Below are 26,980 nucleotides of genomic sequence, written 5' to 3'. Positions count from 1 at the left end.
AATAAGATGAAGAAAGCTCTTCCAGCTGGACCATAAGAGGGATTATGTCTGAGCAGCAGATAAACAGATTATTCCAGAAACAGACACTGCTTTTTTTTTTATCACTTTGTCACTCCTGACTTACCACTCCAGCCCCCCAGGCTAGCAGCTTGTGCATTGGAGGGGTTTGCCCAGCTCTTGCATTCTGGCACCTGTTGTACCCTTTTTGCCTAGTTGCAATTCAATGCAGTCCAAGGCTGGGGACACCTGAAAAAAAAAAAATCAAAAAAAACCCAAAAACCCAACCAGAAAAAGCCAAACAAGAAGCGGGAAGACATTTCCAGGATTTCAGTTCTTTAAGGAAGCAAAATTCTTCTGCCTGCCTTCAATATTCTTATTTCCTGAAAGATTGCTCCTGAACACCGTGAATGATCAACAGACAGCATGCATTTGAAAACTGGATTAATATTTCTCATCATTTGCCTTGCTCTCCAAGTTCAGGGAAGCAGAGGTAAGTTCATATATTCAAGGCTGGCGTGAATTTATGTCACATATGTTGAAATAAATTAAATCGTTCTCTGGGCTTTGCAGCCCCTATAGGAGATGCCTTCTAGTTCCCATTTACCTGCACAGGTTCTTCTATGAGAAAAAAATTTAAAAAACTAATTAGGCAGAAGATGAAAATTAGCATGGAACTGCTGATAGTGCTAAAGATGGAGTGAAGAGAAAATACTGAAGTGTATCTTTGTAGCTGCTAGCCACTGGCAGAAGCATCTTCAAAAACTTCTAGGTGGACAAACTGTGGAGGAATAACCCACACAGGCAAACAGACAGAAAAAATAGCAATACTGAGCAAGGATTAGTGTGGTAATAATTGTAAAGCTCTTTGCAGGAGAGCAGAAATGCAGAGAACTCCTCTGTACTTATTGCAGCAGTTACTTATTTCTTCTTTAAAGACATTTAAATGTTTACAGCAATTTTAGAGCTTCTTCAGCAACAACAACAAAGAAGGCAGTGATGTGATTTTGGTTTTTCCCCTCCTCAGTTCCATATTCAATAGATTTAGAGCTTTGGGGGACGTGTTTAATTTTAGGGCTTTCTCACTAGCTTTTCTATCTATGCATTGATATTTCTTTAACTGAATTAAAAGCCAATATTACAACTGCCTTATGCTTGCCTAAGTCAGTGAGGAGAGGTTTCTCACTAACTTTTCCATCTGTCCCTTGATATTTCTTTAACTGAATTAAAAGCCAGCATTACAAATGCCTTATGCTTGCCCAAGTCAATGAGGAGAGGTTCCTTCTAATTTTTCCATCTCTTCCTTGATATTTCTTTAACTGAATTAAAAGCCAACATTACAACTGCCTTATGCTTGCCCAAGTCAATTGGGAGAGGTTTCTTCCTAACTTTTCCATCTATTCCTTGATATTTCTTAAACTGATTTAAAAGCCAATATTACAACTGCCTTATGCTTGCCCAAGTCAGTGAGGTTTCTTCCTAACTTCTCCATCTCTTCCTTGATATTACCTCCCTAAGAGATGCGGAGGCAAAGTTGGTGCATGAAATGAATACCAAATAGCCCATAATAACCTTCACACAGATTCTTGCTTATGCGGGGAAATTTTTGGATGGCTTTCAGGGGGAAAAAAAAAAAAAATGTTGTGGTTTGGGTTTTTTTTCTACACATGCATGTGAATGAGAATTGGAAAAATTCTTTCCCACCACTTTTATGAAGTACCTGTGGTAGAGAATGATTACAATTTAAAACTTTATTCTCACAACTGTATGCACAAAGATCTCAAAAGACTTAATGCCTGTGCTAAGAAAATTCTTTCCCAGAGCAGGGATGTTTCCAGAGCTTGCTGTTTTATGACTTAAAGCATTAGGGTGAAAAAATGTACAGAAAATAGCTCTGAATGCTCTTAGGCTCTCCCAGGAGTTTGAATACTTACATTAATCACTCATTAGTGATCCTAATATGGATGCTTTGTGAGGCTTTTGTGGCTATTCAAGTTTGCAGTGCAGGTGAGCTGTGACAGACTAGGAAATAAGAGGCTGTGATATAAACTACTCCCATCTTAAAAAGAAAAAAAGGAGTCTAAATCTCTCAATATTTGTAGGCTTAATAAGTTGATTTGATTAAATATTGTTTTTCCTTAAATTCAAATTCCTGATTTACTCCCATCCATAGGTAACCAAAAAAATAATGGATGAATAAAAGTGAGGCTTGCTTGCTTAAGGATGCCTTTTGGTCCTTCCTCTCCCATCCCCATTGTAGAACCAAAGGAATCCTTCTGCCAGCCATTTGGAGGCTGTCCAGCAGCACCTCCAGTTCCACAGTAAACAAACAGGCAACTACAGGGAGCAAAACAAAGACTTTAAATTGTTCATCTGTAGCTAAGACTAGGACCAGAAATCAGGAACTGACCTCAAGACTTGAAGCCAGTTCTTTGCCACTGTCTTGACACCAACTCTCTAACAATGGGAAGTGAAGGGGATAAAACCTTTGTGATGGCAAAAAGAAATCCACATCCAAGATGGTACTGTAGTTTTTGGCTGTTGAATTGTAAATCAGTGACAGTCCAGACTGATCAGCACAATACTGAGGTGCTTTGAACCATTAAATCTCTACACTGATGCTAGATACATCCTAACACTCCATACTGAGAATGTCAGGGGGCCAGAGAGCATTGGAGGCTGTTGTGTTCTTTCATTCAGTAAGCAAATATCTGCTATTTACTCAGCCATTCTTTAGGACACAAAGGCTTTGTGTGTGCTCTGTGAAATCATTTTAATCCATTCTGACTTACCCCTTCCCTCTCAGCTGCTCCACTTCAGCAGTAAGTGTTGCAGATCTTCATTACTATAATTGCCCTTGAAAAAGGGTTAAGCAAATTTGTGCCCAAGGGAAAGGGAAGTCAAGGAACATAAAGCTTCAAAGAAAGAAAATAAGGAACAAGACAGCTGCTTTTTGCACTAAGGTTATTTTCTACTTTCACCCAGAAAAGAAGAATTACCAAATTAAAGTCAGCTTTCATGCGTTTGCTTTTAAACAAATGAAAAGTAAAATTCCCCTCCTCTCTCTCCCCCCACCCCCTTTTTTTCCAGGCAGATTTGACACTGGATTATGTGTGGGCTTTGATCTAACTTATTTCTGGGCCAAAAACCAAACTTGAATGAAAACACTAGAACATTTTCTCTGAATTTTAAAGACTCATTCCAGATACAATCTCATCCCTACCAGGGAGGTGGTGGAGTCACCATCCCTGGAGGTGTTCAAGATGGGATTGGATGTGGCACTTGGTGCCATGGTTTAGTAGTCATGAGGTCTTGGGTGACGGGTTGGACTTTGATGATCCTTGAGGTTGTTGGAAACAACCTTATTGATTCTGTGATAATGATTAGTGAATTGATAGGTTGGGCTTGACTATCTCATAGGTCTTTTCCAACCTGGTTAATTCTGTGATTCTGTGTCTGCAAGGGCCCAGACTCATAGCTATGTAGCTAACTGGACTTAGGACACCACGCTGATCTTTCAGTTTCTACTGGCTTTGAAATTTCTGCTTCAGCACAGAGCCAGAATTATCTCCTCATTGGCCACTTTGAACCCCTGAGAGGCGCTCTCAGAATTTATCCAACTGTATATCAACCATCTTGGTAAACCTGTTACCTGAAACCCCAGTTCTAGGGGATAAGTCCAAGGTATACCTTTCATACATATGAGTCCATATACATCATGGATGTCCCAGCAGATTCAGATAGGAAGTAGGAGAATCACAGAATCATAAAATCATAGATTCATAAAATCACAGAATCATAGAATCATAAAATCACATAATCATAGAATCATAAAATCACAGAATCATAGAGTCAGAGAGTTGTGGAATCATAGAATCATAAAATCATGGAATCATAGAGTCAGAGAGTCATAGAATCACAGAATCAAAATCATAGAATCATAGAATCATAAAATCATAAAATCATGGAATGTTAGAATCTTAGAATTGTAGAATCTTAGAATCACAGAATCATAGACTCAAAATCTTAGAATCATAGAATCATAAAATCATGGAATCATAGACTCATAGAGTCAGAGAGTCATAGAATCATGGAATCTTAGAATTGTAGAATCACAGAATCATAGACTCATAGACTCAAAATCATAGAATCATAGAATCATAAAATCATAGAATCTTAGAACTGTAGAATCTCAGAATCTTAGAATCATAAAATCAGACTCAGAATCATAGAATCATAAAATCATAGAATCTTAGAATTGTAGAATCTCAGAATCTTAGAATCACAGCATCATAGACTCAGACTCAAAATCTTATAATCATAGAATCATAAAATCATGGGATCATAAAATCATAGACTCAGAATCATAGCATCATAAAATCGCAGAATCATAAAATCTTAGAATCAAAAAATCATAGAATCATAGAATGGTCTGGGTTGGAAGGGACCTCCAAAGGTCATCCAGTCCAAGTAACACACTTACCTTTCAAAACAAAAAGGCAGTTCAAACCAAGCTCATTTCCTTGTCCTCTTCTCCTTCAAAACTAGATCAGTTTCATCTAGCTCAGAACTTGGCAACGCTTAGAGCAAGGCATTGGGCTAGGTGACCTCCAGGTGCCCTCCCAGCCTAACTTGCACATATAACTAAGGTAAGTAAGGTTAAGTCACACCCTGTCAAAATGAGATGGAGTCAGTGAGGCAGAGACTCTAGAGTGCACTGCAGGGTGAGTGCCCCTAAACTCTGAGTACAATTTAATTGCATATATTCAAGGAAGGAGATGGCACTATGGCTTCTGGCTCCTGGAAGCTTTCTTATATGCCAATCATCCTGATGGACACCACATGTAAATACAGTCCCCTCCCTAAGCCCATTCTGCACCACAACTCTTTGACTCACACCATTAAAACTGTTGAAAAATTGGTATCCATGGCAAAATAGTACTGGGACTTGAACCTCTGCTGTCTCAGTGACTTTCCCAGGGGATGGCTGTGCATCTTTAGTAAGATTGATTAGAAAATGAATAGCAGAGATGCCAAGTGAGTGGTCAGTCACTGCAAACTGGATGCATCCCCCCAAGAACTACTCAAATATTGCAAGGGCTACCAGGATGCTGAAGGGACAGGAGCACTGCCTGATAAGGAGAGGCTGAGAGAGCTGGGGCTGATTAGTCCAGAGAAGAGAAGAGTGAGAGGGCATCTAATCAATGTATATAAGTATCTGATGGCTGGGGGTCAAGAGGGAGGGGACAGGCTCTGCTCAGTTGCACCCTGGGATAGGACAAGGGCCAAGGGATATAAACTGCAGCACAGGAGGTTCCACCTCAACAGGAGGAGGAACTTCCTCACTGTGAGGGTCACAGAGCCCTGGAGCAGGCTGCCCAGAGAGGTTGTGAAGTCTCCTTCTCTGCAGCCTTTCCAGCCCTGTCTGGATGTGTTCCTGTGTGACCTGTGCTGGATTCTGTGGTCCTGCTCTGGCAGGGGGTTGGACTGGAAGGTCTCCAGAGGTCCCTTCCAACCCCTAACATCCTGTGAGCCTGGATCCTGTGGAAGCATTCTCTTGCATCCTTTGATGCAAACCCTATCAGACAACAGAACAGCACTTCAGGTCAAATGCTTCTAAGATGGGCAAGGAAATACAAATAGCTATACTTCTCACGTGTTAACATTAAACTAAATAATTATTGGTTCAATGCTGTTTCTAGTCTGAATCTTGGATCTTAAGCAGACTGTTATAGGATTCAGATGTTGGCAATGAAACCACAGAACCACAGAATTGTTTTGGTTGGAAAAGGCCTCTGAGATCATCCAGTCCAATCTTCAACCCAACACCACCATGGCCACTAAACCATGTCCCCAAGTGCCATGGTTTCTTGAACACCTTCAGGGATGATGACTGCACCATCTCCCTGGGCAGCCAGTCCCAATCCCTGACCACTCCTGCAGCAAATAAATTTTTCCTCATCTCCAACCTAAACCTTCCCTGGCAAAATTTCAGGCCATTTCCTCTCATCCTATCACCTGAAACTAGAGAGAAGAGACTAACCCCCACCTAAATAAATGATGTTTATGCAGAAAAAGAAGCAGCACCCTGTGCTCCTCAGTCACTTAACACTTAAAGACCGTGACTTTGAGTTTCATATGATGCCAAGGAAACCATGAGTTTGAGTTTCATATGATGCCAAGGAAACCATGAGTTTGAGTTTCATATGATGCCAAGGAAACCATGAGTTTGAGTTTCATATGATGCCAAGGAAACCATGAGTTTGAGTTTCATATGATGCCAGGGAAACCATGAGTTTGAGTTTCTTATGATGCTCTTTGCTGTGGGAAGGAAATGTGCCAAAATCACATGCTGGGCTCATAAAGCTTTCAGCCTGGGGGTTTGGCATGTTTTCAGCACACTTCCAGAATGTTTTGTGGTTGATACTGCATTTGTTGTGAGCATGGCTTAATTTTCAGTCAGTATATGACAACTCTCTTCTCCCAGGCAACCATTGACAGAAGGAGAGGACACAGTCTCAAGCTGTGCCAGGGGAGGTTTGGGCTGGATGGTAGGAAGAAATTCTTCTCAGAAAGAGAGATTGGGCATTGGGATGTGCTGCCCAGGGAGGTGGTGGAGTCACCATCCCTGGAAGTGTTTAAAAACAGACTGGATGAGGCACTTAGTGCCATGGTAAAGTTGATTAGATGGTGTTGGGTGAGAGGTTGGACTGGCTGATCTCAAAGGTCTTTTCCTACCTGCTTCTGTGATTCTGTGAAAACTATATTCATAAAAGCTGGAGAATCTTACCAGTCCCTATAGTGCTTTATATTCACCTCTATAGTAGGTGGGTAATTGACTATATTTGTGTTGTCATGACCTGTAGGTAGACACCTGAGTAGTAGAACTCAAAGATGTTACCAAGTCTTCTGTTTTGAGAGGGAGATAAAAAGATGTTTGTCTAAGTCCTAAGCATAAACTTCATAAAAATAGTTTCAAATCATCTCCTTAGCTTGTTGTTGTTGTTGTTTTTATTTTAATCTGGTTGTTTTGACAATTGTTTTTCTCCACTTGGCATAGAAACCCACACAGATTTGTCACAGAATGAATCACAGAATGCATCAAATTGAAAGGGACCCTTGAAGGTCTTCTTGTCCAACACCCCTGCAGTAAGCAGGCACATCTCTAATGAGTTCAGGCTGCTCAGAGCCTCATTCACTCTGACCTTCAATGTCTCCAGGGATGAAGCCTTCACTACTTCTCTGGGCAACCTCTTCCAGTATTTCACTACCCTCATTGTAAAGAACTTCTTCCTTATTTGTCCCCTGCTCCAGTTTCAAACCATTGCCCCTCATCCTATCACTAAAAGCCCTTCTAAGCAGTCCTTCCCCAATACTTTGTGTGAGTATTCCAGAGGAGGGCAACAGGAGACGGATTAAAATATGCAGAAATGAAATTCTTCACATGTATTGAAATGCCAAAGCACATTACTTAAAGGCAACAGTCATATTTGGGACCAAATCGTAAATCCAAGTTAATTTCAAGGATTCTGTGAAAGAACCTCTGTTTAATGCCATCTCCTAGCTTTGAATGTAACACCATAAAAACAAAAAGCTTTGGGTTTCTTATTAGAATTTAGACATTTACCACTGTCATTGCTATAAGTAACTTGTTATACTCTCAGGGACTGGAGCACTGCCTGATGAGGAGAGGCTGAGAGAGCTGGGGCTGTTTAGTCCAGAGAAGAGAAGAGTGAGAGGGAATTTAATCAATGTCTATCAATATCTGAGGGCTGGGGGTCAAGAGGGAGGGGACAGGGACAGGCTCTGCTCAGTTGCACCCTGGGACAGGACAAGGGGCAAGGGATGTAAACTGCAGCACAGGAGGTTCCACTTCAACAGGAGGAGGAACTTCTTCACTGTAAGGGTCATAGAGAACTGGAACAGGCTGCCCAGAGAGGTTGTGGAGTCTCCTTGTCTTGAGCCTTTCCAGCCCTGTCTGGATGTGTTCCTGTGTGACCTCTGCTGGATTCTATGGTCCTGCTCTGGCAGGGGGGATGGACGGGAAGATGTCCAGAGATCCCTTCCAACCCCTAATACCCTGTGATCTTCAAGACAATGGGGCCAGATTCTTTTCAGCAGTGCCCAGTGATAAAGCAAGGGGCAGTGGGGACCAATTAGAACACAGGAAGTTCCACTAATGATAAGGAAAAACTTCTTTGCTTTGAGGGTGCTAAAGGACTGGAGCAGGCTGCCCAGAGATGTTGTGGAGTCTCCTTCTCTAGAGTCCTTCAGAAAACACCTGGACACATACCTGTGCAGATGAACTTGCTTTAGCAGGGGGATTAGATTAGATGACCCCCAGAGGTCTCTTCTAACCCCTACCATTCTGGGATTCTGTTTATCTGTGATGCTGTGATCAGGAATATATCACACATAAATTCCTGGGAGCCTTGCCCTATTTAAGTATTACGTTAGCAGTGACTGAATTCTTCATCTCCACAGGTTTGAAGGGACACCATTATGCATCCTTGCCAAGAAATAGGATTTCTGATAAGAAGGAAAATTCCTTTGCTGCAGATCTAATTAAAATCAAGAATAAATTTTAAAAGGCAGAAAAGTACAGAACTTACCTTTTAAGCAGGACCTGGTAGCTCCCCTCCCATGCTGTAGAAAGCTTGAGCACATCTTGTGAACTTCTGCAGGTGACCTTTTGTCATGCAGAATCTAAACAAGAGATGCAGGCAGTAGATGTGGTTTGTCTTCAACACAAATCCCTCACTGCACAGCCAGGGTCTAGCATCTCCCTTCAACAAAGCCAAGTGCCAGGTCCTGCACTTGGGGCACAACAACCCCAAGCAATGCTCCAGGCTTGGGGCAGTGTGGCTGGAAAGCTGCTGGCAGAAAGGGAGCTGGGGGTGCTGATGGGCAAGCAGCTGAAGAGGAGGCAGCAGTGTGCCCAGGTGGCCAAGAAAGCCAAAGGCATCCTGGCTGGGATCAGCAATGCTGTGTCCAGCAGGAGCAGGGAGGGGATTGTCCCCTGGGACTCAGCTCTGGGGAGGCCACACCTGGAGTGTTGTGTCCAGTTTGGGGCACCTGAATGCAAGAGAGATGTGGAGGTGCTGGAGCCAGGGCAGAGGAGGGCAAGGAAGCTGGGAAGGGCCTGGAGAAGAAATCTGATGAAGAGAGACTGAAGGAGCTGGGGATGGTTAGTTTGGAAAAGAGGAGGCTGAGGGCAGACCTCATTGCTCTCTTCTTTGCAGTGAGGGTCACAGAGCACTGGAACAGGCTGCCCAGGGGGGTTGTGGAGTCTCCTTCTCTGAAGAGTTTCAAAATCCACCTGGATGCATTCCTGTCTGGACTACCCTAAGTGATCCTGGACCTGATGATCTCTGGAGGTCCCTTCCAAAATCTGATACACTGTCAGACTGTGATATGGTTCTGTGATCCTGCTCTGGCAGGGGGGTTGGACTCAATGACCTCCAGAGGTCCCTTCCAACACCTAAAATCCTAGGATCCTGTGATTTTCTCCTGTGCCTCTGATATGCCAGTTAGTCTCACATAGGATTTACTACCCAGCATCATGCAACATCTGTTGGGGTTGAGTCCTCCCAGCAAATCCTGTAAAAGTTCTTTCACTGTGTGTGTTAAAAATAGTGACAGAATATGTTGGAGGCAAGGCAAGAAAGAAAGAGAAATTATCTTGTGTTTAAGGGCAGTGAGCTCTCAGAGAGAAGACCTCAGCAGATTAATACTCTTCCCATGATGGGGTTCCACATATCTGAGTTTTTACATTTGTGGACCTTTAGGGTTGTGAAAAGAAGAATCAGCTGCAGTGCTGACAGAGCACTGGCAAAGGAGCCCCAAACACCAGCAAGAGTGCAAAGCCAGGGGCTCTACTTCCACGTCTGCAAAGGAAGGCAGAGGTTCTTGCATGCCTCCCTGGAAGGCAATAGGGGTTGTTTCTGCTACTTGTATGAAGGATCTAGGCTGCATTTGATGACTAATGCCAGAACAATCCTCACTATGAGTGCAGGCAAGGGGAGGAGGGTGAGAAAGCAGCACTGTGGAAAAGGACTTGAGGGTGCTGGTGGGGGAGAAGCTGGCCAGGAGCAGGCAGTGTGAGCTTGCAGCACAGAAGGCAAATCACAGCCTGGGCTGCATGCAAAGCAGCAGAGCCAGAGAGGTGATTCTGACACTTTGCTCTGCTCTGCTCAGACCTCACCTGCAGTGCTGTGTGCAGCTCTGGAGCCCTCAATATAGGAAGGACATGGAGCTGATGGAGAGGCTCCAGAGGAGGCCATGGAAATGCTCAGGGGCTTGGAGCAGCTCTGCTAGGAGGACAGGCTGAGGGAGCTGGGGGTGTTCAGCCTGGAGAAGAGGAGGTTCCAGGGAGACCTAATAGCAGCCTGCCAGGACCTGAAGGGGGCTACAGGAAGGCTGCAGAGAGACTGTTTGTAAAGGCCTGCAGGGACAGGATGAGGGACAATGGCTTTAAACTAGAGAGGAGCAGATTGAGATTGGATGTCAGGAACAAGTTCTTTACTATGAAGGTAGTAGAACACTGCAACAGGTTGCTGAGGGAGGTGGTTGAGGCCCTTTCCCTGGAGATCTTCAAGGTGAAGCTCAACAAGGCTCTGGGCAGCCTGATCTAGTTGGGGATGTCCCTGCTGACTGCAGACAGGGTTGGACTGGATGACCTTCAGAGCTCCCTTCCAGTCCAGAGCTACAATATAGTTGCCATCATGGAAACATGGTGGGATGGACCTGCACAAATGGAGGGCTACAGTGGATGGCTATAAACTCTTCAGGAGGGATAGACAAAGAAGAGAAGGCAGTGGAGTGGCTCTGTATGTCAGGGAGTGTTTTGATTGCCTTGCCCAAATTGATGGTGGTGATAGGGTAAGAATCATGGGGAAAGCCAACAAGGCAGGTGTCCTGGTGGGAGGCAGTTATAGGCTGCCCATCCAGGGTCATGAGACAGACAAAATATCCTGTCAGCAGCTGGGATGTGTCTCACAATCAACTACTACTTGTTCTCATGGGGGGGTTGAACTTACCGGAAGTCTGCTGGAAAAACAATACAGCAGAGAGGAAAGAGTCTAGGAGGTTCCTGGGCTGCATGGAGAACGTCCTGATGCAGCTGGAAGACCTGTGAGAGTGAACAGAGGAGGACTTGTGGGTGCTGTATGAACTATAGATGCTTGTTTCGTAGAAAGGGAATCAACAAATATTGCAAAAGTTATTTTAAGTTTGGTTTTGTTTTTTTTTTACAGCATTATTACCTATCCTGTAAAATTTCACAGAATCACAGAAATATTCAGGTTGGAAAAGCCCCTCAGGATCACCAAGTCCAACCCAGAACCCTACACTACAAGGGTCACCCCTAAACCACAGCCCCAAGCACCACAGCCAAACCACCTTCAAACACAGCCAGGCTTGGGGACTCCACCACCTCCCTGTCCAGCACATTCCAATCCCTGACCACTCTTGCTGTCAAAAAATATTTCCTAATGTCCAGTCTAAACCTATCCAGTCACAGCTTGAGGCTGATCCCTCTTGTTCTGTCACTAATTCCCTGGGAGAAGAGACCAGCACCAACCTCTCCACAGCCTCCTTGCAGGGAGCTGCAGACAGCCAGGAGGTCTCCCCTCAGCCTCCTCTCTTTCACACTAACCAGCCCCAGCTCCTTCAGTCTCTCTCCAGCACATTTCTTCTCCAGCCCCTTCCCAGCTTCCTTGCCCTCCTCTGCCCTGGCTCCAGCACCTCCACATCTCTCTTGCATTCAGGTGCCCCAAACTGGACACAACACTCCAGGTGTGGCCTCCCCAGAGCTGAGTCCCAGGGGACAATCCCCTCCCTGCTCCTGCTGGACACAGCATTGCTGATCCCAGCCAGGATGCCTTTGGCTTTCTTGGCTACCTGGGCACACTGCTGCCTCCTCTTCAGCTGCTTGTCTATCAGCACCCCCAGCTCCCTTTCTGCCAGCAGCTTTCCAGCCACACTGCCCCAAGCCTGGAGCATTGCTTGGGGTTGTTGTGCCCCAAGGGCAGGACCTGGCTTTCTAACAGCGGTTTACTTGATTGCTATGTTGCATGGTCATCAGAAACAAAGAGCACAGCTGCTCCAAAAAACAGCTGACAGAAGAGTGATTACTGGAAGCATATAATGTGTGGTGCATTTCTCAGACTGAAAGGACCAAATATTGACCCTAAAGCAGACAAATTCAAATCATTACAGCAGTCATAGGAGAAGAATGTCCTTTGTCAGTCTTATGAATAGCACAATCCTTAACTGAAGCTAATGGCTAAGTGGTGTATCCTGGGGAAGAAGCAAATCCTTCAAGAAAGATATCTGCTCCATACAAAAGCTGTCACAGATCCTAGTGACAAAATGCTCTGCCCTAGTTTGCCAGCCTGGCTGGGCAGCTCATCTGTCACTGCCAATGCAGCTGGTAAAGGGCAATAGACTTTGAAGTGGCTACTTCCCATGTAGATTTTATGATCTTTTCTTCTAGAGGTTTTTAGAGGCCTGCTGAGAGATGTCAATGGCACTGGATCTTCTGCTCTCACCTCCTTTGTCCTTCAGATAATTCAGTCTCTGGTCACTTGCAGTTGCTGCTGGAAACAGAGCCATGTTTGCACAGGAGAAAAATCTTTTTTTATGCAGTTTATGGTTCATGATCTGACATCTCCATGGAAAAATTACTTCCATTTCATTTAACAACAAACACTACATGACTGCATTATCATTTCAAATCAGTTTGCAGCAATTAGACAGCTACAACTCTAGTTTTTAGTCTAGAGAAGGCTGAGAGGGAATCTAATCAATGTCTATCAATATCTAAGGGATGGGGGTCAGGAAGGAAGGGACAGGGACAGGCTCTGCTCACTTGTGCCCTGGGATAGGACAAGGGGCAATGGATGGAAAACAGCACAGAAGGTTCCACCTCAACAGGAGGAGGAACTTCTTGACAGTGAGGGTGACAGAGCCCTGGAACAGGCTGCCCAGAGAGGTTGTGGAGTCTCCTTCTCTGGAGCCTTTCCAGCCCTGTCTGGATGTGTTCCTGTGTGACCTGTGCTGGATTCTCTGCTCCTGCTCTGGCAGGGGGGTTGGACTTAAAGATCTCCAGAAGTTCCTTCCAACCCTAACATCCTGTGAACTGAAGAAAATTTGCTTTGATGAACAGTATAAAGGAGAAGGAGATTCTCTAGGCAGCCTGTTCCAGTGCTCTCACAGTGAAGAAGTTTCTCCTCATGTTGAGGTGGAATGTCCTGTGCTGTAGCTTCTATCCATTGCCCCTTGTCCTATCACAGGGTGCAACTGACCCCCAGCCCTCAGATATTTATAAACATTTATTAAATCCCCTCTCAATCTTCTTCAGACTAACCACCCCCAGGGCTCTCAGCCTCTCCTCCCCAGGCAGTGCTCCAGTCCCTTCACCATCTTTGTAGCCCTCCCTTGGACTCTCTCCAGCAGATCCCTGTCCCTCTTGAACTGGGGAGCCCAGAACTGGCTGCAATATTCCAGATGAGGTCTCACCAGAGCAGAGTAGAGGAGAAGGACAACCTCCCTGGATCTGCTGGACACACTCCTCTGAATGCACCCCAGATACCATTGACCCTCTTGGCCACCAGGGCACATTGCTGACCCATGCAGAACTTGCTGTGCACCAGGACTCCCAGGTCCTGGTTGATTCACCCACATCCAGCTACACATACTCCAATGGCTTTTACATTTTTTCCCTTCCAGCTTTCCACTTACCTGCCAATTTCTCACTTTCCTTTCGAAGGAGTTCTCCCAAAATGTCCCTGACCCTGCTTACATTTACCTCCAATTCTCATGTCACAAAGGAACGTATGAAAGTGCAACTGAAATAAAAGCATTTGCAAATTAACTTTATCATCTTCATTAACGTGTAGGCAAAAATCTGGAAGATAATCTCAAAGATACTCTTAGTTCCTGTCACAGAATCCTGCAAAAATGCTGTGTTTCAGGTCATTTCAATGTGTGCCTTTTAGGCTATTTTTATCATTAACATTTTTCTATTAAATTTAGCTACTGTGTCATGGAATACTGCATCAGAAACATTCAGGGAGCAGAATCAAAAGAGTCCTGGATTGTTGTCTTTTAAGATGGGGCTTCCTCTGCTTGAGGCTACTTTGACCCTCCAGAAGCATTTCCATTCTTTAGAAGTTAGTATCTTCATACATAAACCTACATCCTGCACTTCCCACTCACTGATTTCACAAGAATCAGGAGGGTAGGGGTTGGAAGGGACCTCTGGACATCATCTAGCCCAATCACCAGAAGAAGTTTGCTTGTCCATTAGCACCCCTAGGTCCCTTTCCACCAGGCAGCTTTCCAGCCACACTGCCTCAAGCCTGTAGCATTGCTTGGGGTTGTTGTGCCCCAAGTGCAGGACCTGGCACTTGGCCTTGTTGAAGATCTTCCTGGTAACATTGGCCATGGATCCAACCTATCCAAGTCCCTCTGTAGAGCCTCCCTACCCTCATGCAGATAAACACTGACACCTAACTTGGTGTCATCTGCAAACCTGGTCTCTTGAGTCCCAGTTCCCCTGTGTGACCGCAGGACATTTCCCTTCAGCACATTCAGTCAGTCAGTGACTTGACACCAAGATGATGTAACACCACCAACTCAGGCTGCTGCCTTCATGCTGTTTTCCAGCCCTGATCTTGCACTGCATACCTGCTGCCTCTGAGGTGCATGTTTATGTGTGCATGTTTATGTGCACACTGACTTTTTTCATCTCATTTATTCTCTTTGCCAGAAGTCCCTAACAAAATCAACCGTGGTGAAGCCAAACATCTTGCAGAAGCCTCAGGGTCAGACAAAACAGAAAGGACAACAAAGAGGTCCAGAGTGTCGACCATAAGGAGGATATTTGACATGGCAAAGCACCGGACAAAGAGGTCATCCTTTCTCTCCACTGGTGTCAAAGTCTGTCCACAAGAATCAGTGAAGCAGATCCTTGCCAGCCACCAAGCTTACTACAGGTTAAGAGGTAAGAAGATGGTTACATTATGTATTACATGGGCACATTATTCCTCTTTGAAAGTATTTCTTGCAATTGAGTAAACACAATTATGTTCCAGACTCTTGTTCTCTAGCTCCAGGCAGTCTATGTGCTGTTTGCTTTGTGCTTTGTTTTGACAGAGATAATCACATGTTGCATGGTTTGTATTAGAAGTGCTGTGTCCAGCAGGAGCAGGGAAGGGATTGTCCCCTGGGACTCAGCTCTGGGGAGGTCACACCTGGAGTGTTGTGTTCAGTTTTGGGCACCTCAATGCAAGAGAGATGTGGAGGTGCTGGAGCCAGGGCAGAGGAGGGCAAGGAAGCTGGGAAGGGCCTGGAGAAGAAATCTGATTAAGAGAGACTGAAGGAGCTGGGGATGGTTAGTTGAGAAAAGAGGAGGTCAGTTTGGAAACCTCATTGCTGTCTACAACTTTCTGTTCAAGATCTGTGGAAAATTTTCCTAGGCACAGCCTAAAACTGCCACACAATCTCCTTCATTAAAACCTCAACAAAGCTTTCCTTCAAGGAAAGATCAGAATCCAATATTTCTGCTTCTCAGCTGAGCATGCTAATTTACCTGATGAAAAGTGGTAAAGGAGAAAAAAAAAAAACCAACCAACCAACAGGTAGAAGTGAAAATGTGGTGATGTAAACATTTTCCTTGAAACTGTAAGCACAGGACAAGCCTGTGCCTGACAGTAGGATAATCTTACCTTCATTTTGTTTTGTAGACATCTTGTAGGTTTGTTCTTCTTCCATACCTAAAGTCTAGAAGACCACTCTCACCCTTCCAAACCCCATGACACATTTAGAACTGTAAGAGCACTGTGGATCATATGTGTCCTCCAGAGAATTTTACTGCAATTCACAGTATCACAGTACCAAAGTACATTAGAGGTTGGAAGGGACCTCAAGAGATCATCAGATCCAACTCCCCTGCCAGAGCAGCATCACTTAGGTTAGTCCACACAGGAATGCATCCAGGTGGGTTTGGAAAGTCTCCAGAGAAGGAGACTCCACAACCCCCTTGGGCAGCCTGTTCCAGGGCTCTGTCACCCTCACTGCAAAGAAGTTTCTCCTCATGTGGAGCTGAAACCTTCTCTGTTCCAGTTTGTCTCCATTGCTCCTTGGCTTATTACTGTGCACCACCCAGCAGAGCCTGGCCCCCTCCACTTGACCCCCACCCCTCAGCTATTGAGAGACATTGATCAGATCCCCTCTCAGCCTTCTCTTCTCCACACTAAACAGCCCCAGGGCTCTCAGGCTCTCTTCCCAGGGGAGATGCTCAACTCCCCTAAGCATCCTTCTGGCTCTCCCTTGCACTCTCTCCAGCAGCTCTCTGTCTCTCTTCAACTGGGGAGCCCCAAACTGGACACAGGATTGCAGCTGTGGTCTCAGCAGGGCAGAGTAGAGGGGGAGCAGAACCTCCCTAGCCCTGCTGGCCACACTTTGCTTGCTGCACCCCAGGACCCCATTGGCTCTCTTGGCCACAAGGGCACATTGCTGTCCTATGCAGAACTTGCTATTCACCAGCACTCCAAGGTGATTCTCTGTGGAGCTGCTTTCCAGCAGGGCAGCTTCTAACCTGTCCTCGTGCCTGTTGTTATTCCTACCCAGATGTAGGATCCTGCACTTGTCCTTATTATGGTCCTGCTTTGGTAGGGGGATTGGACTCAATGATCTATTTGGGTCCCTTCCAACCCCTGATGTCCTGTCATCCTCTGATTAAACCTCATGAGGTTTCCCTGCACCCAGCCTTCCAGCTGGTAGATGATAGGAAGTAGTCTTAACTACTAGCTCATAATCAATCAATCTCTTCAAATGACAGCTCCTTCCTTTTAATAATCTGACCACATCTGCTCTACATGCAGCAGCTCTGCTGGGAGGGCAAGTCATGCCTGAGGTATTATTGAGGTGTCCTAATACAGCTAGGTGAGTACATCCCTGCAGCAAGTTGAGAGGTTACCTAGAGAAATTGATTGCTCTAATTATTGAGACATCAGTATTTTAGCTAATGCAGATAATTACCTGGTTCCAAGTCAAAGCAGGTATCAAGTACTGAAAACAAATGTCCCATCTATTGGGAGACTGAATAGCAGGCTGCCAGTACCTGAAGGGAGATAGAGGGAGGATGGAGAGAGACTGTTTGCAAAGGCCTGCAGGGACAGGATGAGGGACAATGGCTTCAAACTAGAGAAGGGAAGATTTAGATTGGATGTTTATCTTAGCCATTGCTACACCTTCCCATTTATGGGCAGCCACCTCTGTCCCCTCTTGTTGATTTATAAGGCACTGTAAACAAAGCCAGATGTAGACATGAAGTAACAGGCACAAACTTGTACATAGGAAGTTGACTTCAAACTAGAGAAGATCAGATTGAGATTGGATATCAGGAAGAAGTTCTTTACTATGAGGGTGGTGGAACACTGGAACAGGTTGCCCAGGGAGGTGGTTGAGGCTCCATCCCTGGAGATATTCAAGGAGAGGCTCAATGAGACCCTGAGCAGCCTGATCTAGTTGGGGATGTCCCTGCTGACTCCCTGCTGACTGCAGGAGGTTGGACTGGATGAGCTTTGGAGGTCCCTTCCAGCTTGGACTATTCTTCAGCAAGATGTTGGTAATGCTGCATTCAAAAGTGTAGAATCATAGAACGGTCTGGGTTGGAAGGGACCTCCAAAGGTCATCCAGTCCTAACCCCCCTGCAGTCAGCAGGGACATCCCCAACTTGATCAGGTTGCCCAGAGTCCTGTTGAGCCTTACTTTGAATATCTGCAGGGATGGGGCCCCAACCACCTCCCTGGGTGGTGTAGCCCCACCTAGCCATCTGTGACTCAAAAACTCCCTTCTGCAGACATATCTAAGACCTCTCTTACCAAAATCATCAAAGTAATCCCTATGAAGTACTTCAGAGCAACCATTTTACAGCCTAGCTGCTGCTGCATCCTCCCCTCTTCCATCCTCATGCATGTCACGATCCTCTTTCACACTACTAGAGAGCAAGCAAAGTCCTTGCAGAAGGAACTTACCTTTTACAAGTTGTCTTTGAAATGCCTGTCAGAGTCCTGACTGCTAGAAAACAGACCAATAAACTGAACACCAAGCCCAAGGATGCATTCTAATATGTTTTGTACCATCCTACAGCTGAACTTCACATCTTTCTTGTTTAAGGAGTGAGAAAACAGAATGCATAGCAGCATCAGTCTCCATTATTAGATCATGTTCTACAGAATCTCACACAACTGCACTGGTTTGCATCCAGTAAAAAACAAGCTCCCTTAGAGCCATTTCTGCATGCTACCTGCTCAAAGTCTTCCCCACTGTCTTGTTCTCTCTGTGTTGACTTTCATTTCCCCAAATGATGCAGAACTCTGCTGTTCTCTCTGCAGCCACAGCACCTCTTAATCTTGTCTGCTGTGGCCTGACATGTAATTGGGTGATTCATCACCATGGAGGAGATACTTAACATTGTCTCATGGTTTAACTCTAGGCAGCAACTCAGCACCAAGCAGCTACCTGCTCACTCCTCCCCCCACTGCTCCTCCCACCTTGGTGGCATGAGGAGGAGAACCGGAGGAAAAAAAAAAAGCAAGCAAAAATCATGGGTTGAGATAAGAATCACAAGATCACAGGATGTTAGGGGTTGAAAGGGACCTCCAAAGATCAAGTCCAACCCCCCTGCCAGGGCAGGAACATGGAATCTATGCCAGGTCACACAGGAATGCATCCAGATGGGGCTGGAAAGTCTCCAGAGAAGGAGACTCCACAACCTCTCTGGGCAGCCTGCTCCAGTGCTCTGTGACCCTCACAGTCAAGAAGTTCCTCCTCATGTTGAGGTGGAACCTCCTGTGCTATAGTTCCACTACAGGAGGTTCCAAGAACAATCTAATAACTGCAATAAAATGTCATGATAACAATAATATAATAAGGAAAATAACAACAAAAATAAAAGAGAGAGTGAGAAAAGCCAAGAAAGAGATGCACAATGCAATTGTTCACCACCTGCAGACTGATGTCTGAGCAGTGATTCTTACCCTGCCTTCCACCTCCACCTCAGCCAAGATCCCCAGGTTTCCATACTGATCATGATGTCCTATGGTATGGAACACCCCTTCAGCTAGTTTGGGTCAGCTGTCCTGGCCATGCTCCCTTCCAGCCTCATCTGCAGCTCTATGCTGGCAGAGCAGGGGAGACTGAAGAGTCCTTGACTTAGGGTAAGGACTATTTAGCAACAGCTAAAGCAGCAGGGTGTTATCCACATTATTCCCACACTGAATCCAAAACACACCATATCAGGTACTAGGAATCACAGAGTCACAGAATGTTAGGGGCTGGAAGGGAGCTCCAAAGCTCATCCAGTCCAACCCCCTGCCAGAGCAGGAGCTCCTAGAGCAGCTCACACAGGAACACAGCCAGCTGGGGTTGGAATATCTCCAGAGAGGGAGACTCCACAACCTCCTTGGGCAGCTTCCAACAGGCTTCTGTCACCCTCACAGGGAAAAAAGTTCTTTCCTCCTGTTTCCATGGAACTTCCTATGGCTCAGCTTCCACCACTGCCCCTTGTGCTGGCATTGGGCATCACCCAGCAGAGCCTGGCTCCAGCCTCTTGGCACTCCCTCTTTACATATTCATAAACATGAATGAATAAACATAAACTCACCTCTCAGGCTCCTCCTCTCCAGGCTCCAGAGCCCTCAGCTCCCTCAGCCTCTCCTCCTAAGGAAGATCTTCCACTGCCTTCCTCATTTTTGTGGCTCTGTGCTGGACTCTTTCAAGCAGTTCCCTGAGGTCCTTCCTGCATTGAGGGGCTGAGAACTGGACACAACATTCCAGATGCAGCCTCACCAGGGCAGAGTAGAGGGTGAGGAGAAGGGAGAACCTCTCTAGACCTAGGAAGAAATTAACACCATCCCAGCCAAAACCACAGGACTGTGGATGTTTGTGTGGAGAGGAAGGAAATCATGTCTTACCAAAAGAATTTTATCTGCATGAGGTCATTCCATTTTTCTAGATGTGCTCAAAGAAACATAAAAGGATGTACCTGCTGCAGAATGTCCTTAAGATTTTGAAAATATTAATTACATGGAAATTTTGGAATATCATAGAATGGTTTGGGTTGGAACAGACCTTAAAGATCATCCAGTTTTAACCCCCTGCCATGGGCAGGGACACCTTCCACTAGACCAGGTTGCTTTTGTGTGCTGCATCTAGTATTTCTTTCTCTCCCTTTTAAACATTTTGTTGTATGTGTGGGGAACATCAAAGTCTTAAACACCTTCCATTTAGCTTGTTCTATGCATGCTTGACCATACCAATGTCCAAACCCTTTGTATACAGTTAAAACTATGATTATTCAAGTCTCATGACTGCTAGATTAACTTTTTTTTCCTCTACCTCCTGTTTGCTCTCGCTGGAACTTGCCATATGTATGTTTGTGTGTGTGTGCCTCTAACGTGAAGGAAGTGGTCTTTGTGTTTGCTTCTTATTCATGATGTTGATGCCAGGCCAAATTAATCTCTCTTTGAAAATGAGGGAAATAAACAACCCCTAATCTTTCAACCTAGAGGCAAATGACTGTCAAGCCAAAAATACTCAAAATATCCAAAAATGCCCAGAAGCTGGATTTGTTCACAGAATCATAGAAGCACAGAATTAACCTGGTTGGAAAAGACCTTCCAGATCATCAGGTACAACCTGTCACCCAACACCAACTAATCAGCTAAGCCATGGCACTAAGTGCCTCATCCAGGCTTATTTTAAACACTTCCAGGGATGGTGACTCCACCACCTCCCTGGGCAGCACATCCCAATGGCCAATTTCTATTTCTGGGAAGAACTTTCTCCTCACCTCCAGCCTAAACTTCCCCTGGCACAGCTTGAGACTGTGTCCTCTTGTTCTGTTGCTGCTTGCCTGGGAGAAGAGACCAACCCCCACCTGGCTACAACCTCCCTTCAGGTAGTTGTAGGCAGCAATGAGGTCTCCCCTGAGCCTCCTCTTCTCCAGGCTAAACACCCCCAGCTCCCTCAGCCTCTCCTCACAGGGCTCTGCTCCAGACCCCTCCCCAGCCTGCTTGCCCTTCTCTGAACACCTTCCAGCATCTCAACCTCTTTCTTAAATTGAGGAGCCCAGACCTGGACACAGTACTCAAGGTGTGGTCTAACCAGTGCTGAGCACAGGGCAGGATGACCTCCCTGCTCCTGCTGGCCACACTCTTCCTGCTGCAGGCCAGGATGCCATTGGCCTTCTTGGCCACCTGGGCACACTGCTGGCTCATGTTCAGCTGCTGTCACCCAGCACCCCCAGGTCCCCTTCTGCCTGGCTGCTCTCCAGCCACACTGTCCCCAGCCTGTAGCACTGCATGGGGTTGTTGTGGCCAGTGTGCAGAACCTGGCACTTGGACCCATCCCATTCACTAAGTACAGGAAAAATGTGTAAACCCGAAATCACTTCAAACAGTCTGTCAAGTTTACCTTTTTAGTCCCAAGCATCCACCCTCAGCCCTTCTCTTCTTGCTCAGTCTGCCAGGAAGCCGTGTGGGAGGCCTTTCGTATCTTCCTGGATCGGATTCCTGATACTTCTGAATACCAGAACTGGGTTACTGCCTGCCAGAGGGAAACCTTCTGCATCTTCGACATTGGCAAGAACTTCAGCAACTCCCAGGAGCACCTGGAGATAATCCAGAGGGTAAGGATTAGTGACATCTGCTCAGAAACTGGGCAGTACCTCCAAAGTCCCTCCCCAGCTGCTTATAGAAGGGCAAAAGTATTGCTGAGGAAGAGGAGGGGACATGTGTTAGAAGGCAAACATAGTGACACAGTAAAGGAAAGAGCTAACAGGCTGCTGCTGGGTGGTTGGATGTTGTTTTTCTCCCCTGCTTTGGGGGTCATTGGGTGATGAATGAAAGCATGAACCCTATTGCTGTACAGCAACAAGATTCCAGACATGCAGAAAGTCTCAGAAGTCCTCCCAGAAGTCCTTTCTTGCTGTGTTGTAGAATCATTTGTATTACAGAGTCAGAGTCCCATTTACAGAAGTAGTTCTGGAAGCCCTTAACAGAGGAAGCAGCTAACAGAAGTCCTGAGCACATCCCTAGCAGTATCCCTACACCAAAGCCCTGACCAGAAGTAGCTAACTAACAGAAGCAGAAGTCCCCAGCAGCCCTAACCCCTCCCAAGGTGCCTTATAGCTCAGATTGGCTGTTGATATATTGATATGTTGTTTACCAACCCCTTAACCAGCAAAACCCAACCACATGTCTAAGCTGAAACCTTTTCTCAATGAGAGCTGCCAGCGTGTCAAGGAGGTGGCTCCTGCAGCATCTTCCAGTCCAAGGGTGCCAAGGTGAGGCTGTTGCTCTTGGCACTCATGGAATGGGATTGTTGTGCTCTAGGCAGCTAAGGAATTGGTCAGCTAAGGAATCCTGCAATCTGCATGCATCCAGCAGCTGCCCTCAGAGCAGTGGCTGCACCAGTTTGGATACACCCACTAGTAAAATGTTGTTTCTCTTAATCTTTTTGCAGCGAGTAAAACATAGAACCTTCCCAGAAAGGTAAGTAGCATGAGTAGAACCTTTGCCACTTGATGTTACCTGCTCTGTTTGAAACCCATAGGTGTAGATGTGTGTGGATGTGAAGAGAGAGACAGCTAGCACAGTGGTGTGCTTAGTGTGCTCTGTAGGAGATGTCTATGCTGCATGTATTGTCCCTGGTTTTGAGCCACGAGCTGCCCAGGACAAAAGGAGAGAAAATGCATCTTACTCCTTTTCCAAGGAGTGAAAAAAAAATTATATAAAAATAAATTAAAAATTGCTCCAAACTGATTGGATGTTTAAATGGAAAAATCTATTTGCAAACATGCACAAAAGGTATTCAAGCAGAAGGATCATAAGATCATAGGAGGTTAGAGGTTGGAAGACACCTTTGAAGATGATCAAGTCCAACCCCCCTGCCAGAGCAGGACCATAGAATCCAGCACAGGTCACACAGGAACACATCCAGATGGGGCTGGAAAGTCTCCAGAGAAGGAGACTCCACAACCTCTCTGGGTAGCCTGTTCCAGTGCTCTGTACTCTTACAGTGAAGAAGTTCCTCCTCACGTTGAGGTGGAACCTCCTGTGCTGGAGTTTCTATCCACTGACCCTTGTCGTTGTCCGGGTGCAACTGAGCAGAGCCTCCCTCCCTCCTGACACCCAGCCCTGCTCCACACTGATTGGAAGTTTAAATGGAAATTCTATTTACAAATATATACAAAAGGTATTCAGGTAGAAGGAAGACATTCACAAACTAGGCTTAGTCCTTCACCTGCACCTACCAGCCTAAAACCTTCCAGAGCCTTCCAGAAACCTCCACCCCTCTTAACCTCCAGCAGGTCCAAAAGTAGATCAAAACTGCCCCTGCCCCCCACTAGACTGCAGCCTACCTCTGCTTCCCCAGGCCCAATTGTGCAGCTGGCAATTCCCTGCCTGCCAAGGGCCATCTCCCCGACGTGAAATAAGACCCACACGTCCTGACTGGAGAGCAGAAGAAGAAAGATGTTGGCCATACAGTCTCCTGAAATAGTGAGACACCAGAAAAGGAAATAGAATAACAAATTGCAGCACCCTGGAATGGACTGCCTGTCCCTCTGGGACTCTCTCTAGCCTTTGGAAGACTTTCTTTGGGGTTATACCAATTAACTCTTGATTTCCCCTAATCTGCCACACGTATCTTAGTACACAGTAAATGACTTAAAAATAATGAAGGTTGTTAAGTACCTGAGCTGCCTCTTCACTTTGAGGCACCACAGGATGACTTCTAATGCCTTCTTAGACTGATGTGGGTGCAAAACCCTGACACAGCTCTGCACTGGTGTGGATCATGAGCATGACTAAAGCTTGCCCACACCTGCTGTAATTCTCAAAAGTCAGAAAGCTTAACAAGAGCTTATCTGGGAGGCTGCATTCAGCAATAATATGAAAACTTTACGCCTTCCCTTCAGCTGCCCCTTGCACTTTTACATGTGAAAATGTCAACTAATGTGATGTTTTATTCCAGGAATGCTTGCAAAAAAAATAAAGATTGGTGCTCCTGGAAACGCTTAGAATGCTGAGAACACCAGGAGTAAAGTTACTATACCGAACTCTGTCTCTCCACATATAAATACCATCAGACATCTCTGTCTCTCTACATATAAATGGTAACAGACACATCTCTGTCTGTCCACATATAAATGGTAACAGACACATCTCTGTCTCTCTACATATAAATGGTAACAGACACATCTCTGTCTGTCCACATATAAATGGTAACAGACACATCTCTGTCTGTCCACATATAAATGATAACAGACACATCTCTGTCTCTCTACATATAAATGATAACAGACACATCTCTGTCTCTCCACATATAAATGGTAACAGACACATCTCTGTCTCTCTACATATAAATGGTAACAGACACATCTCTGTCTGTCCACATATAAATGGTAACAGACACATCTCTGTCTCTCTACATATAAATGGTAACAGACACATCTCTGTCTGTCCACATATAAATGATAACAGACACATCTCTGTCTCTCTACATATAAATGGTAACAGACACATCTCTGTCTCTCTACATATAAATGATAACAGACACATCTCTGTCTCTCTACATATAAATGATAACAGACACATCTCTGTCTGTCCACATATAAATGGTAACAGACACATCTCTGTCTCTCTACATATAAATGATAACAGACACATCTCTGTCTCTCCACATATAAATGGTAACAGACACATCTCTGTCTCTCTACATATAAATGGTAACAGACACATCTCTGTCTGTCCACATATAAATGGTAACAGACACATCTCTGTCTCTCTACATATAAATGATAACAGACACATCTCTGTCTCTCCACATATAAATGGTAACAGACACATCTCTGTCTCTCTACATATAAATGGTAACAGACACATCTCTGTCTGTCCACATATAAATGGTAACAGACACATCTCTGTCTCTCTACATATAAATGATAACAGACACATCTCTGTCTGTCCACATATAAATGGTAACAGACACATCTCTGTCTGTCCACATATAAATGGTAACAGACACATCTCTGTCTCTCTACATATAAATGATAACAGACACATCTCTGTCTCTCTACATATAAATGATAACAGACACATCTCTGTCTCTCTACATATAAATGATAACAGACACATCTCTGTCTGTCCACATATAAATGGTAACAGACACATCTCTGTCTCTCTACATATAAATGATAACAGACACATCTCTGTCTCTCTACATATAAATGGTAACAGACACATCTCTGTCTCTCTACATATAAATGGTAACAGACACATCTCTGTCTCTCTACATATAAATGGTAACAGACACATCTCTGTCTCTCTACATATAAATGATAACAGACACATCTCTGTCTCTCTACATATAAATGATAACAGACACATCTCTGTCTCTCTACATATAAATGGTAACAGACACATCTCTGTCTCTCTACATATAAATGGTAACAGACACATCTCTGTCTCTACATATAAATGATAACAGACACATCTCTGTCTCTCTACATATAAATGGTAACAGACACATCTCTGTCTCTCTACATATAAATGGTAACAGACACATCTCTGTCTCTCTACATATAAATGATAACAGACACATCTCTGTCTCTCTACATATAAATGATAACAGACACATCTCTGTCTCTCTACATATAAATGATAACAGACACATCTCTGTCTCTCTACATATAAATGATAACAGACACATCTCTGTCTCTCTACATATAAATGGTAACAGACACATCTCTGTCTCTCTACATATAAATGGTAACAGACACATCTCTGTCTCTCTACATATAAATGATAACAGACACATCTCTGTCTCTCCACATATAAATGATAACAGACACATCTCTGTCTCTCTACATATAAATGGTAACAGACACATCTGTCTCTTTACATATAAATGATAACAGACACATCTCTGTGTCTCTACATATAAATGGTAACAGACACATCTCTGTCTGTCCACATATAAATGATAACAGACACATCTCTGTCTCTCTACATATAAATGATAACAGACATCTCTGTCTCTCTACATATAAATGATAACAGATATCTCTGTCTCTCTACATATAAATGATAACAGACACATCTCTGTCTCTCTACATATAAATGATAACAGACATCTCTGTCTCTCTACATATAACTGATAACAGATATCTCTGTCTCTCTACATATAAATGATAACAGACACATCTCTGTCTCTCTACATATAAATGATAACAGACACATCTCTGTCTCTCCACATATAAATGATAACAGACACATCTCTGTCTCTCTACATATAAATGGTAACAGACACATCTCTGTCCACATATAAATGGTAACAGACACATCTCTGTCTCTCCACATATAAATGATAACAGACACATCTCTGTCTCTCCACATATAAATGATAACAGACACATCTCTGTCTCTCTACATATAAATGATAACAGACACATCTCTGTCTCTCTACATATAAATGGTAACAGACACATCTCTGTCTCTCTACATATAAATGGTAACAGACACATCTCTGTCTCTCCACATATAAATGATAACAGACACATCTCTGTCTCTCTACATATAAATGGTAACAGACACATCTCTGTCTGTCCACATATAAATGATAACAGACACATCTCTGTCTCTCTACATATAAATGGTAACAGACACATCTCTGTCTCTCTACATATAAATGATAACAGACACATCTCTGTCTCTCTACATATAAATGGTAACAGACACATCTCTGTGTCTCTACATATAAATGGTAACAGACACATCTCTGTCTCTCTACATATAAATGATAACAGACACATCTCTGTCTCTCTACATATAAATGGTAACAGACACATCTCTGTCTCTCTACATATAAATGATAACAGACACATCTCTGTCTCTCTACATATAAATGA

The 26,980-nt window shown here is 44.6% G+C and overlaps 1 protein-coding gene across 1 annotated transcript in view; it reads left to right on the top strand.

The window, feature by feature from the left end:
• Positions 1–423: 423 nt before the first annotated feature.
• Positions 424–26,980, top strand: part of IMPG1 (interphotoreceptor matrix proteoglycan 1) — an 81,951-nt gene continuing 55,394 nt past the window's right edge. The window contains exons 1-4 of the mRNA XM_054399151.1: positions 424–490; positions 14,771–15,004; positions 21,531–21,697; positions 22,534–22,562. Coding sequence (XP_054255126.1) covers positions 424–490; positions 14,771–15,004; positions 21,531–21,697; positions 22,534–22,562 — 497 coding nt within the window. The remainder of the gene's footprint in view (positions 491–14,770; positions 15,005–21,530; positions 21,698–22,533; positions 22,563–26,980) is intronic.

The sequence above is a fragment of the Indicator indicator genome, chromosome 2, assembly GCF_027791375.1.
Source record: "Indicator indicator isolate 239-I01 chromosome 2, UM_Iind_1.1, whole genome shotgun sequence".
Taxonomy (NCBI): Eukaryota; Metazoa; Chordata; class Aves; order Piciformes; family Indicatoridae; genus Indicator; species Indicator indicator.
Note: the sequence above shows the minus strand (reverse complement) of the source record. Positions and strands in the feature narration are given on the sequence as shown.